This window comes from Ceratotherium simum, chromosome 4, assembly GCF_057802395.1.
Source record: "Ceratotherium simum simum isolate JZ-2026a chromosome 4, ASM5780239v1, whole genome shotgun sequence".
NCBI classification, from domain to species: Eukaryota; Metazoa; Chordata; class Mammalia; order Perissodactyla; family Rhinocerotidae; genus Ceratotherium; species Ceratotherium simum.
The window spans coordinates 93,184,614-93,198,181 of NC_141903.1; the positions used below are offsets into that span (position 1 = coordinate 93,184,614).

Sequence of the window (13,568 nt, forward strand, 5' to 3'; positions counted from 1 at the left end):
TCACTCCTCTCCCCTCACTCCCTCCACTCTGACCTCCTGTCTCCTTCAGCATGTCGGACACACTCCCACCTCAGACCCCTTGCACTGCCCACTCCCTGCCTGCAACACTCCCCAAGTTATCTACAGGGCCATCTCTCTTCCCTCCTTCCAATCTTTGCTCAAATGTCACCACCTCAGTAAGGCCTATCCGAACCACCTCATTTGAAGCTGCAACGGGACCCTCATCTCCCTCTCCCCACTCTGGGCCACCTTTTCCTTCTCCCATGACATTCACCACCTTCTGACGTACTACCTACTTTACAACACTCATCATTTATATTCTGCCCTCCTGCTGCTACAACCGAACTCCAGCAGGGCCGGGGGCTCCGTCCATTTTGTTCACGCTGTATCACCAGCCCCGGGACCAGGGCCTGACACACAGGACCTCTCATCAACATTTGTCCTTCTCATAACAAGAACAAGGATTTAAAATCATTTATTTACAAAACTGTCCAGGAAAGTGCCCCAGACAGAGAGCACCAGTCAGCACTTGGTGTGTACCGACCCGGGGTCTATGAGCCCGTCGACTCTTTCTCTGGGTAACAGCTTTCCTCTCGATTTGTGGCGTTCTTGGGCTTTCTCACCCCCTCCTGTGATGAAAACATGATCAGATTAGATCAGATTGACATGACAAAAGGACTCCAATTTAACGTGATGCCAGAAAAACATAATGCTTAGTCCAAAATACTGTACCAAAATAATTAGTCCAAAATTCAGATCATTCACTCAACTTACAAGCTGCCAATTTTCTGAAGTAAAGAAACCAGAATTTTTTTAAATCCATTATCCCTGATCCCACAGTACATCATACATTTTGTAAATTCAGTAGTAATTACTTAAGGAAATACCACAGTATTTTCTCTGCAACTCATGCATTGCAAACACTGCCTCATCTCCCCCACATTTATTCAGTCCCTACCACAAATATCCAGCCCTGTACCACACGTGATGTGAAATCTGAAAAATGCCTGCCTTTATCTGTACTAGGTGAAAAGCATCATTTTAGAAATGACTTCCACAATAAGCACAGCAAAACTTACCTAAGGTGCCACTGGTGACCCATAACTTTTGAGGCCCCCAAATGGGAGAGAGTGAACGCCATATACAGCCGTTCCAAGCCCCCTCTGCTGCTGTCCTGACCCAGACCGTCCTCAGTGTTTGCTGCTATCACTCCACACACAGGAAACTACAGTAACTGAAGAGCTGGGGTTCCAATGGGGCCACTGGAGGTGAGGGGTGCCCAAACCTCACCCAGCACAGGGCCCCAGCTCGGGTCCAGGCACGGAGTCCTGGTGACGTCCAACACGCACTGTCCCCCAGCACACCAGGTAACAGGACAGAGGACAGGGGACAAATTGTACCTTACACTGCTTATTTTCACTGCTGCTCAGGAACTTCACCTGAATGCACTCCGTGTCTGCTGAAATGCTCAGCTATTTAAGAAAGCTATTTAAGAAAGGTTGGAGCCAGCCCCATGGCTTAGCGGTTAAGTGCGCGTGCTCCGCTGCTGGCGGCCCGGGTTCGGATCCGGGCGCGCACCGACGCACCGCTTCTCCGGCCATGCTGAGGCCGCGTCCCACATACAGCAACTAGAAGGATGTGCAGCTACGACATACAACTATCTACTAGGGCTTTGGGGGGGGGGGGGGAAAGGAGGAGGATTGGCAATAGATGTTAGCTCAGAGCCGGTCTCCCTCAGCAAAAAAAGAGGAGGATTAACACCGATGTTAGCTCAGGGCTGATCTTCCCCAAAAAAAATAAAAAAAAAAAGAGTATCATTCCAGTCACCTTCCTGAGAAGCCAGGATATTTTGCCCCTCAAATCATACCCATAGACAAAACCCACAACATTTTTAACGCTATTCCCCACACCAGAACAGGGGTTCAAGAGCTGCCTGGTCAGAAAGAATGACAAATGTCCACAAACCCTCCTCCTTTATTCCCCCAGTGAGAGAGGGGAAAGTGAGAGTGGTCCAGCCAGCATAATTCACATTCATTGCTCTGCCTGCCAGCTCTCCTTCCTGAAAGCAGCACTGCCACCACCAGGGAGCTCCAGGAGCTGCCAGTCACAGCATCCTAAAGGCCTGAGTGAGCACGGGTCCTGGCTGACACGGGTACCGCAACCCCAGGCCACAGTGACGGGGCGAAGGCGTGAACATGGGACCCAACTGAACCAGTCAGAATTTTCCAGATTGGAGATGAAAAGATAGCTCTTCCCTTCAGACTGTAAACTGTACAGGGTCACCCCAGGCCTGCCGGCACCCTAGTTCCCCACCCCCTGGAGAAGCCTGAGGAGAGTGAGGCCCGCACACATGCACACATCCTGAGATGAGACGGCGGGCAGAGAGTCCTGGAGGTGGTGGAGCCCTGGGTCCAGTCAACCTTGGTCTGTAACCATGGTTACAAGAACCACTAAATGCTGCTTTCTGCATTAAACAAGCTGGATTTGGATCTCTGTGACTTGAAACCAAAGAGACCGAATACAGCCATTTTCAAAATACTACTCTTAAGATATTATAAGCACCTAACGTAGAAGGAGCTCCATGAGGTTTACAGCCTTCATTTTTTCAAATTCTCCCCAGTACCCTCACAGACAGAGTGGGAGCAATTATTGCCACCTGAATGAGATCTTCGCCTCAACGGGTCCCCCACTAAGTTCCAAATCTGTTTGCTCAAGTCATGGTAAATTTTAGAGGACTGCATTGATTTTGACACTAAACCATTATAGTAAAAAAGACAGAGACCAAGATATTCCAAATTAGTTTATTTTCCGGTCCTTTCAATTAATTTCATTACTCTATTAAGTCGAAGAAGACAGAACTGTGTGCGTGGAGTGACTAACGCCTCTCATTCACAGACTACTCCTAACTCTCAAGTTATGAAGGAGGTACTGAACATTCATGGGAGGATTAAATAACTGGACCAAAGTTGCTTAATTATTAGAATAACAAACCGGTCCAGCCCACCAGTCTCAAAATTCTGCAAAGAACCGAAACACTGACCCTGTTTCTTCCCTCACACACTGCACGAACGAACAGACAATCGGAGACGTCTCTGTTCGTCTGCCACTAATCAGGGACCCTGCCTCCATCCTTCAAGTCCTCAGAGGAAAAAATAACATAACACTTTTATTTGAACTAGAGAGAAATCCATCAAGATGTCTCTACATCATTTCCCTAATGACTTCTACTGGGAGTTTGTCCTCTGAATGCATGAGATCACACCTAAGGATACAGCAACACTCTACAGCCACAGGTTAACAGATAAAACAGACCCATCCATGAGGATACTGCAGAGAATTCTCTTTAAACAAAGGCTATAAAATTCATATAGCCCCTTCGAAGTCAGGTACTTGTAATTTATTAAGAATCTTATTTTAAAAATGGCCTTTACGGCCAGCCCCAGAGGCCTAGTGGTTAAGTTCAGCTCACACTGCTCTGGCAACCCAGGTTCAGTTTACAGGCACAGACCTACACCACCCGTCTGTCAGAGGCCATGCTGTGTTGGCTCACATACAAAAAAAGAAGGAAGACTGGCAGCAGACGTTAGCTCAGGGCAAATCTTCCTCAGCAAAAACAAACAAAAAAGATGGCCTTTAGTTTCATGTCATTCAGCCTTCTACAGTAAATTGCTGTATACCCCAATTGTGGAGCAACAGAACATGAAGTGGTATTTGTCTACACACTAATATTTTATATTCCTCCCTATACTGCAATTTCTTCCAAAATTCCAGAAGAATGTCTATTACATCCATAATTTAAAAATAGAAAATAATGATAATTTACAAAGTTTTTAGGAAATCTCATTTATTTAATTAGCAATAAACCCATATAAAAATTATTACCAAATTATACAACACAGCAGAAAATGCATAATTATGCAAAATTTAGTATATAGCATGAATATGACTAATGAACAGAGAATGTTTTAGCTGCTTCAAGTGAAACAAACATTTCAGCGTGATGCTGCGGCTGAAGCAAAACCTTAAGAAGCAACAGCTGAAAAACTGATGAATCTGAACGTGAGGCAGTGTCATATGAGCAGAACTGGCCAAGTAACCGGGAAACATAAAATATCTGTATATCAACAAACGCAGTCTCAAGGAGTCAAAAGCTTGCTGTTACCAGTGTTTCCCACAACCAGTACCTATAAAAGGACATCTTAATAACAAACAAAGAAGCACGTGTGTACCCAGTCTGATTCTCCGTGCTCGCTCGCGAAGCTGACCGACCAGGGCTTTCATCTGCTCGTGGTTCTCCTATGACACAAACAAAGGGAGGGGGATTAATACTAGAAAGCAATTACCTCTTCTACCAAAATAGAGCGAAGGAGAACATCATTGTGTGCCAGTCCCCCGTGGTCTCAGTGCTTGGCCCCCCACCCTCCATCGTAGCGAAGATTAATTCCTGCCTGTCTCTGCGCAAGTTCTCACCACCGCCCCCCTCTCTGGTCCTTCCACCCAACTCTTTGCCCTCTTTTAAAGCCTAATTCGTGTTCCATCTCATCTTCAACACTATTTCTGGCTAATCCTACTCATTTTAACTCTTTCTTCCTTAAACATCTACTGAACTTAACTGATCTCTATTTGTTTTCCTATTTAAGGAATACAAGCCCTTTGAGGGTTAGAATGCCACCTTATTTTTTCTGTCCCATCAATCACCATCCTGAGGAAATTCCGACCAATGCAGAAATGCTTACTGACAAACTACACTTAAAAACAAAGCCCGGGGGAAGAGTGGATCCTATTTTATGTTTAAAAAGGAACAAAACATGTTTGCATGTTTAGAAATTTTCTAGAGTAATATACAAGAAAATATAAACAGTGAGAAGCGGAAAAAGGGGAGAGGGACAACCTTCTCATCCTTCTGTACAGTAAATTTTGTTTGATCAGCACGTTACTTTAGCACGATACTTAGGTAGCTAATTATTTTTGAAAATTCAGAGTTTATCCCGTTGACACGTTTTTTGATGCACTCTGTAATGTGGTTAACATCCCTGGTGATTTAATTCCTTCTATGCGACACAACGCTAAGCAGCTCTCAGCTGCTCACATGAGATACATTTATAGTCTTCACAGTATCCCATATTTCCTGTTTCTACAGCTCCGAGAGCTCCTGAGGTCATGGCTTCTGCTGAACTCCCTTGCTCTGCAAAATCCAGAAAATAAAAGAGAAGCAACATAGTCTTAGGGAAAGAGCCTCTGCCTGGAGCATCTTGGTGTGTCTGCCAGCCCTGCGATGAGCCCACCAAGCCCTGCGTCCAGGGGCAGAGAACCTGCTGGAAAAAGAATCTGCCTAGAACAGAGTGTCCCAACCATGGCTGGACGCTGGAATCACTGGGAAGCTTTAAAAAATAAAAACAGGGGCCTGCCCGGTGGCGGAGTGGTCAAGTTCACGTGCTCCACTTCGGCGGCCCAGGGTTCGCGGGTTCGGATCCTGGGCGTGGACCAAAGCACCGCTCATCAAGCCAAGCTGTAGCCGTGTCCCATATACAAAGTGGAGGAGGACTGGCACAGACGTTAGCTCAGGGCTAATCTGCCTCACAAAAAATAAATAAATACATAAATAAAAATAAATAAATAAAAACAGACAGACACCTGGTCCCACACCAGAGACTCTGACGGCACTGGCTGCAGCTGTGGCCTGGGCATCACACTTTCTTTTTTTCTGAGGAAGATCAGCCCTGAGCTAACATCCATGCTAATCCTCCTCTTTTTGCTGAGGAACACGGGCTCTGAGCTAACATCTATTGCCAGTCCTCCTCCTTTTCTTCCCCGAAGCCCCAGTAGATAGTTGTATGTCGTAGTTGCACATCCTTCTAGTTGCTGTATGTTGGAGGCGGCCTCAGCATAGCCGGAGAAGCGGTGCCTCGGTGCGCGCCTGGGATCTGAACCCAGGCCGCCAGTAGCGGAGCGCAAGCACTTAACCGCTAAGCCACGGGGCCGGCCCTGGGCATCACGCTTTAAAAGTTCCCCAGGTGATTCAAGTATGCGACCAAAACCAGATGAACACTGGCCCACAGTCTCCACTTGTGAGTTCCCTCAGGGCAAAGATACCAGAAAGAAGGGGCTTGCTAAGAGGCAAATCCCTCTTCTTATCTTATGCCAGAACTTCTCCGATTACCATCGAGTATGTTATATTAACAGCAGGAGGCAGTGGAGGCAGAACTTTGCTCTACATTTAAGCCCAGGTTAGACCCTTTCTACGCACACTCAGCGAATGCAGCAACCCCTCATCTCGTGAACTGTCTCAGACAGAACAAAGCTCTGTGCCAGAGCACGCCTGCTCTCCAAGAGGTGGCATGAGAGCAGCCTGCGTAACGTCACGGGAAGTGCCTGAGGGACCTGGAGCAGCCCAGTACTGAGCCTCCTGGGCTGGAAACCAGGCCCCGGAAGCAAAGGCTGCATCCTGAATCCTCTGTCAGAAGAGCCCCAGCGGAGTCTGTAAGGGAAACGTCTCCCATGGAAACCAACCACGGGGCGGACAGGAGCTCTGAGAGGGGGAGGCGGGGGCCATCTCCTGTCTGTGGCCAAGGGCACCTTCTCCGGGGACTCTCACCCGGACCCCGGGCGGCAGCTGCCACTCTGGGATGGGGGCTACTCTGACCTCAGCCCCTGGGCTCCCCCCACGCGCTGCTCTTATTTACCACCTCTCAACACAGGGGCGAAAAAGGTCTGAATAATATGTTGCTAAGTGGAAAAGAAAGCAGATTTATTTCACTGCGTAGGTAAACTGAAGTTAATATTTTTTGCTTGTTTTGTGCTTAAGGTCTATTCTTGTCAACTTCCACACTTATTCTAGGGTTAAAAAGCCACCTAATTAAGTGTCTGAGAAATCTTGATCTGAAGAATCCCTCCTGACTGTGAAGGGCCTTCGTCAGGGCAGGCAGCCTTCTCAAATGGCCCCTGGTTTGTAATCCCACCTTCTCTCTCTGCCACTCTCAGCACAGCAATTTCTGCAATTCACAGATTAACTGATTGTTGTTTTTAACAAAAGATTTGCTCATTCTGAGTTTACAGAATTTCTGAAAGGAACCTCATCAAAACTGTTAACCCTTGTGTCTCTTCACTTTCAAGCAGTCAGGATGAAAAGAAGCCCTGAAAAGACACTGTTGGAAAAGGCACGGTTATTGTTCAACATGTCACTCCACTCAGCAAGGTATGCGAAAGGGCAACATGTTCACCTAGGAACAATCCCACTTTGTCTGTTCAAAATTGATAAGACGAAGGCAAAAAGATAATTTTCAGGGACGTTATCTGGGGCTACTTCTCCAGCAAGCCCATTGTCATTATGACGTCCTAGCTCCCGCTGTCCCGCTGAGCTCAGTGACACTGGAAAAGGAACAGACGGGCTGCACTGCAGCAAGCAAAGTCAGAGGTTTCACTAACTTTCATGGAAATTTTCAAACATACACGAAAGCAAAAAGACTAGTATAACGAAATGTACCCAACGCACTTCAACAATTATCCACAGATGGCCAGAGCTGTTTCCTTTACGCCTCACTCTGAATAATTTTGAAGAAAATCCTAGGGGTTAAGTGCACGCGCTCCGCTGCAGTGGCCTGGGGTTCACAGGTTCGGATCCCGGGCGCGCACTGTCACACTGCTTATCAAGCCATGCTGTGGCGGCGTCCCAGATAAAGTAGAGGAAGATGGCACAGATGTTAGCTCAGGGCCAATCACCCTGGGCAAAAAGAGGAGGATTGGCAATGGATGGTAGCTCAGGGCTAATCTTCCTCAAAAAAAAAAAAAAGAAAGAAAGAAAATCCTAGACATAACACTTCATCTGTAAGTATTTCCAAATGTCCAAAAGATAAGGACCATTATCACCTATCGATAACCTGTTAATATCATCAAATATCTAGTGAGTGATGACGTTTCCCCGACTGTCAGATTTGTTCTTTACAGTCTGTGTGTAAACAGGATCCTCCAGAAGGTCTATACCGCCACAACTGGCTGAAATGCTTCCTAAGTCTTTTCTAAAATATAAGTTCTCCCATCTTTTTTGTCTTGAAATGTTCTGTTTGTCCCACAAATTTTTCCCGCAGTGCTAAACGCGTCCCCGCAGTGTCCTTCAAGAAGTGTTTCTTCCCTTGTAGATCTAGAGGCTGACGGGACTCTGGGTGCCTTTCCTTCCCTGTTCTCCCCCCAGCTCTTTAAGATTCGGCCGAGCTCCCTCCACCTGCATTCTACTCCCAGTCTCCTGCCACTCGGCAAACCACAGGCACCCAAGTTCAGAGCTGAATAAATACACACAGAGGAAACAAAGAACCCTCATTAAAGCCTAACCAAACCCTAAGGGACAAGCACTGCAGCCAACGACTGCTGTCCAACTGAGAGCAGCCTCAGCCAAAGCTACAGCTGGTTCTACAGGGACCTTCACCCCAGCTCAGCCAGCCCCCAGTTACGAAAGAAACTGTCACTATCGGACAAGGCTTCCTGAAACAATGGTGCTGGGAGAGGTCAGAGCAGCCATGTGTGTTACCATCTAACATGGGCGACCAGGAGAACTGGGCAGAGAGACAGTGGACTGGCCAGGGCCCCACGGGCCCTCTCCATCCACAGCATGGCTTCCTCTTCTGTTCCCCTTTCGTGGGTTGTTTTCAGCGAGTGGCCTAGTGGTAGCCTGGGGTCCCAGGAGATACAGGTGCATCTGAGGGAAGTCTTCTAACATCTGACACAACTTAAGAAGAACACACCCACTCTCCGCGCTATTGATCCTCCATGCCACACACTGTTGGCTGCTTACCCACAGCCGCTCCTCCATCTTCCTTGAGGATGGAATCTCAATCTTATTCAAGGCGGCCACACGCCCAGCTGGAAAAGTAGCATATCCCTGCCTCCTTCTGAAGGCAGGTGTAGCCATGTGACTCAATTCTAACCCATGAAATATAGGCAGAAGTTGTAAGGTACGACTTGTAGGGGCTCCCTAAAAAGAGGACAAGCAGGGGACAGCCCCATGGCCTAGTGGTTAAGTTTGGCATGCTCCACTTCAGCAGCCCGGGTTCGGTTCCCAGGCGCAGACGTACACCACTCATCGGCGGCCATGCTGTGGCAGCAACCCACATACAAAATAGAGGAAGACTGGCACAGATGTTAGCTCACGGTGAATTTTCCTCAGCAAAAAAAAAAAAAGAGGACAAGCAGGTGAGGGTGTCCTTTTGCCTACTGACTCTTCCTCCCACTTTGTACCTGGAAACTCAGACATAATAGTTGGAGCTTAAGCAGCCATCTTAGCCCATGAGGTAGACTGTACTACCTGTTCAAAATTCTTCCTTCCTTCCCATCCTTGCCAAGGTTCGCTGTGAACTTACACTTCCCCACCCCACAGCCTGCAAGTCCGTCCATATTACTTGCTTTGACCACTGGAATGTGGGAAAATGTGACAACGTAGCAGCCGCAAGCAGATGCTTTAAGAGGGACAAAGTGCTTCCACCCTCTGCTCTTGTACCCCAGCCTTCCAATACGATAGGAGCAACCCCAGGGGCCACTGCCCCTCCAGTCTGCGTCCTGGAAACAGGTAGAGCAGACCTGGATCTGATGCACGGCCTAAGGCAGAACTGCCTCGACCAACCCATGGACTAGGAGCAAAAAGTAAATATTTGTTCTTTTGGACACTGACATCTTGAGACTGTTTGCTACACAGCATTACTGAAGCAAAAGCTGGCTGGGACAGACCGTGAGGTGACCTCGAGGAGAGGAGGAAAAGCAGCAAGAGCTAGTATTTCTTGAGGGCTTATTATACTCCAGGCACTGTTCTAAGCACTCACTAACTGTCCTGATAATTCTATGTGACACGCACAGTTGTTAACGCCATTAGACAGGTGAGGTAACTGAGGCACAGAGAGGCCAAGCAACTAGCCCAAGGTCACTCAGCTAACAAGCAGTAGAGCTAGGATTTAAACCCAGCTCACTAGCTCCAGAACCCTGCTCTTACACCAACATGCGACACTGCCTCTTCTGCCCACCGACAGGTCCACTACTAACATTGCAGCACATTTCCCTCCGGATTTTTTTCCCCTATGGAAATACGTTGTTTGTTAGTTAAGGACAGTGCTTTTTCCTCCATACCATAGCTACATCCCTGTCCTAATCACTGGTGCACAGACTGGATCAGAACATAAACACTTTACACAGAGAAAGAAGTTATATTCTCAGGCCCACACTCCTCAAAAACATCAGCCCACACCTGACGACAAAAAGATGGTAGACCAGGAAGCTCCAGACCCTCGTTCCCCCGGCCAGAGACATCAGTATAATGACCCCAAACTGGCTAAAACAACTTTGTAGGCGCTCTGGAAAACAGTCAGAGGCCTACGGCAACCCAGAGAACACTGAGCCAAGAGGCGGCCACGTTCTAAACGGTAGGGACTCTCCTCCACAACACGGCCACACTGAGGCTTCCACCACGTCTGGAGGATCAGGCCACTTCTCCACTCAAGTGTCTCAGCACACAGCCTGCAAAACGAAGTCTAAACTCGGCTTCTGCATGAAGGCCCGCCTCTATCTGGCCGCACCATCAATCCCATCGACTCCACGAATCCCACACCCTGGCCCGGCCTCACACCCACTGTGCACTTTCCTAACCCGGTCCCTCTGTGCTCCTAACTCCTCAGTCTGTACAGTCTTGCCTCCCATCCTCCTCCCTTCACCTGGCCAGCTCACTCAGTACTTCCTAGCTGCAGGAAGGCTCCTTTCCACACCCACCTTTTCAAGCTCTAGACATCACTTATCACAACGCACTGGGGCTACCTGCTTTCTTGTCCGTCCTCCCCACAAATGATTCCCTGCCTACACATCTATCCAAACACCTAAAATCGTACCCAGATCACAGGAAGCACTTAATGTCTGCATCAAACACTCTCCTGACCGCAGGAAATCCCAAGGCTTTGGAGCCTCTCAGTGGACACTGCTTCTGTCTCAGCCTGCCGACTTTCTTTCAATTGCCTTGTTTGCCCAAAGGCAGGAATTCTTTAAAATGTCTTCTCCAAAAGTTATTTGCACAGTTTAAATGTTATCCGTTTGGCTTAGAAACCATGGGACAGACTGAAATTTTCCAGCTCCGTGAGTTGTTTCTTTGACCCTGGGATCCGTCCCAATTCCAAGAACGGCCACGCAAAGGTCCTGTGTGATAGGTGTTCTCTACTAAGGCTCCAGCTACGGACTGAAGTCTGGCAGGCGCGGCCCAGGGCGAGCTGGGCGCGGCCGGGGTTCCCGAAGCTGCTGCCCCGAGGCCCGGGACTTCTCCAACAGCCGCAGCCCAGGACCCCGCGGCCAGACCGCAGGCCAGGGTGGGGCTTAGACAGCCCCGTGCTCCCCGAGCCCCCGCACCGCGCTCGGCCGGGCGCCGAGAACCCCGACGTCCCGGACGCAGAGCCCAGCGCCGCGGCCACAGGGCGCTGACGGCAGCTGCGCTGGGCCCGCCGCCTCCTCGACCCGCACGGGCCCTGTGCGGCCAGGGCCACGCCGCGCTCCGGCCTACCTGGTAGACGGCGGAGCCCGGGTCCGGCCGCGTGCCCAGCGTGGACACCCGGTCCCCGTGATAGGCGCGCGGCCCGGGGGCAGCTGCGCGGGCGCGCGGCCGCAGGGACCCCCTCAGCGCGGCCCCCATGGCGGCGGGACGAGCGCGGGGAGCGGCGGCGGCGCGCGGTCTCCGGCCGCCCGGCACGTGCCTGCGACGCCGCCCCTGATTGGTCGGCACTGCGCACCTCGCCCCCGAACTCAGCCAATAAGAGACAGAGGCGCGGCCGCGCGAGGTCCGGTCGCATCGCGAGCGCAGGCGCGGCGGCCCCGGGGCAGAGCGGCCGTCGCGTGGCCGCCGCGCCCCGCCGCCTGCCCGGCGAGTCTCCGCGCGCCGGCTCGGTTGGTGGCGGTGGGTTCCTGTGCGCGCTTGTCTTCTTCGCCTGCTAAGAGGGCCGCTTCTCCTCTGCGAGGGCTGCGGCGAGGGGACGCGCTCCCGCCCCTGTGCGCGCTCCGGGGCGTCCTCTGCGGTGCGCGCGCCGGCGGCCGCCCCTGAGGTCCGGATTCCGGTCGTGAGAAGGCACAGCGCCGAGGTGCGGGTCTCGCGACTGCTCACGCTTTGCCTGTAACGATCTGGGCGTCCTCACGACGCACCCCCTGCACAGGGAGGAAGACAGACCCATGTAGTGCGTCTAAGTCTTGGACCCCTTTTGAGTTCCTTTTTATGTGGTGTGGGGGAAGGATGCAACTTCCTGCTTTTGCGCGTGGATCGTCAGTTTTCCCAACACCCCCTGTGGAAGAGACTGTCCTTGCCCCACTGGGTTGTCTTGGCGCCTTGTCAACAATCGTTTGAGCGTGTGTGCAAGGTTTGCTCCTGGCCTCTGCTGTGTCCGGTTGGGCCAGGTCGGCCGTATGCCAGCCAGCACCACGTGGTTTCCATTATTCTAACAAACTTGGAAATCAGTAAGTGGGAGTCCTCTAGCTTCGTTCTTCTTTTTCAAGATTTTTTTTTTTTTTTGGCTATTCAGGGCCCCTTGAGATTGCATATTAATTTTAGGATGGGTTCTTCTGTTTCTCTAAAAAATGTCATTGGGATGTTTAAAAGGATTGCATGGAATTGTTATGCAACACATACCCAGGTTCTTAACCTGCCACACAAGAGGGGCCAAATAAAAATCAGAACACCAGGTTTATGGCAAGGAAAGAGTTTTTATTTCGAGTGACGGCAGCCAGGAGATGAGAGCTCTGAAATTTGTCCCGTCTCCCCGAAAGATGAGAGGCCAGGGGTTTTAAAGGTTGTGAGGGAGAGCATGTGCTGGGGTTTTAGGTGGGGTAGGGGGAGCATGTGGACGTGCTGGCTGGCACGTTCCCACCAGCTTGCATTTGCCCCTGAAGACTGATTTTTTTCCCTTGACTGTCTGGACTTTGGTTAGTTTTCATCTTCAGCCTGCGTTTGGCCTTGTGAGGCTGAATCTTGATGTCTGGACCTTTACCTCCTGGAAAAGACAGCTCACTCATGTACTAAGGAGGGACAGAAAGACCTGGTTAGTTTTAAACAACAGTTGATTATGCTGAATATGCACAGCCGCAGTTAGCAAAGCTTATCTCAAAGTTTTTGCTGTCTTCTAGCCCAGGGAAGGTTTTTTAACCTCTTGCTCGGTTTCAATCTCCACTGTCTTGTAATCATTCCTCAGTCTTAGGGAATGGGGGTGAAGACTGCTCTAGCTACTTCCTGCTGTAAAAAGGGCGAAGATCAGGATCAAAGGAATGAAACTGTTTTACCTTAATTTTAAACTATTTTGGGGTACCAGGTGAGGAGAGCGAGATATGCTTTGCATGACTAATATTTTAGTACTCTGATCAATGGCTTTGGAACAACACTTAAGTTCACATTTTACAATTGCATAGATGACTACACATACTAGCAAAATAGACAGCCCAAATTTTAGTATCCCCTCCATAATGGACCTCAGTCCTTGGAGAATCTAGGAAAAGAGGCCTGTAAACCAAAGTTGGCGCCTAGAACCTCAAGTGAAATCTGATGTAGCTAAGTAGCCTGCTGTCTATAGTCC

General features: G+C 49.7%; 1 protein-coding gene across 6 annotated transcripts in view; it reads right to left on the reverse strand.

Annotated features, from left to right (window-relative positions):
- MCCC2 (methylcrotonyl-CoA carboxylase subunit 2) overlaps nucleotides 1-11,669 on the reverse strand; it is a 61,276-nt gene extending 49,607 nt beyond the window's left edge. For 5 of the 6 annotated variants that reach the window (XR_015552049.1, XR_015552052.1, XR_015552051.1 and 2 more), the window contains exons 1-3: nucleotides 11,519-11,669; nucleotides 4,230-4,296; nucleotides 545-629 (exon numbers count right to left, since the gene is read on the reverse strand). Coding sequence is in view for 2 of the 6 variants with exons in the window: in XM_014779698.2 (XP_014635184.2) it covers nucleotides 545-629; nucleotides 4,230-4,296; nucleotides 11,519-11,647 (281 nt within the window). In the remaining 4 variants the exon portion in view is untranslated. Of the gene's footprint in view, nucleotides 1-544; nucleotides 630-4,229; nucleotides 4,297-10,859; nucleotides 11,245-11,518 lie in introns of those variants that run through there. The other variant, XM_087430214.1, reaches the window with a different exon arrangement.
- Nucleotides 11,670-13,568: the final 1,899 nt, after the last annotated feature.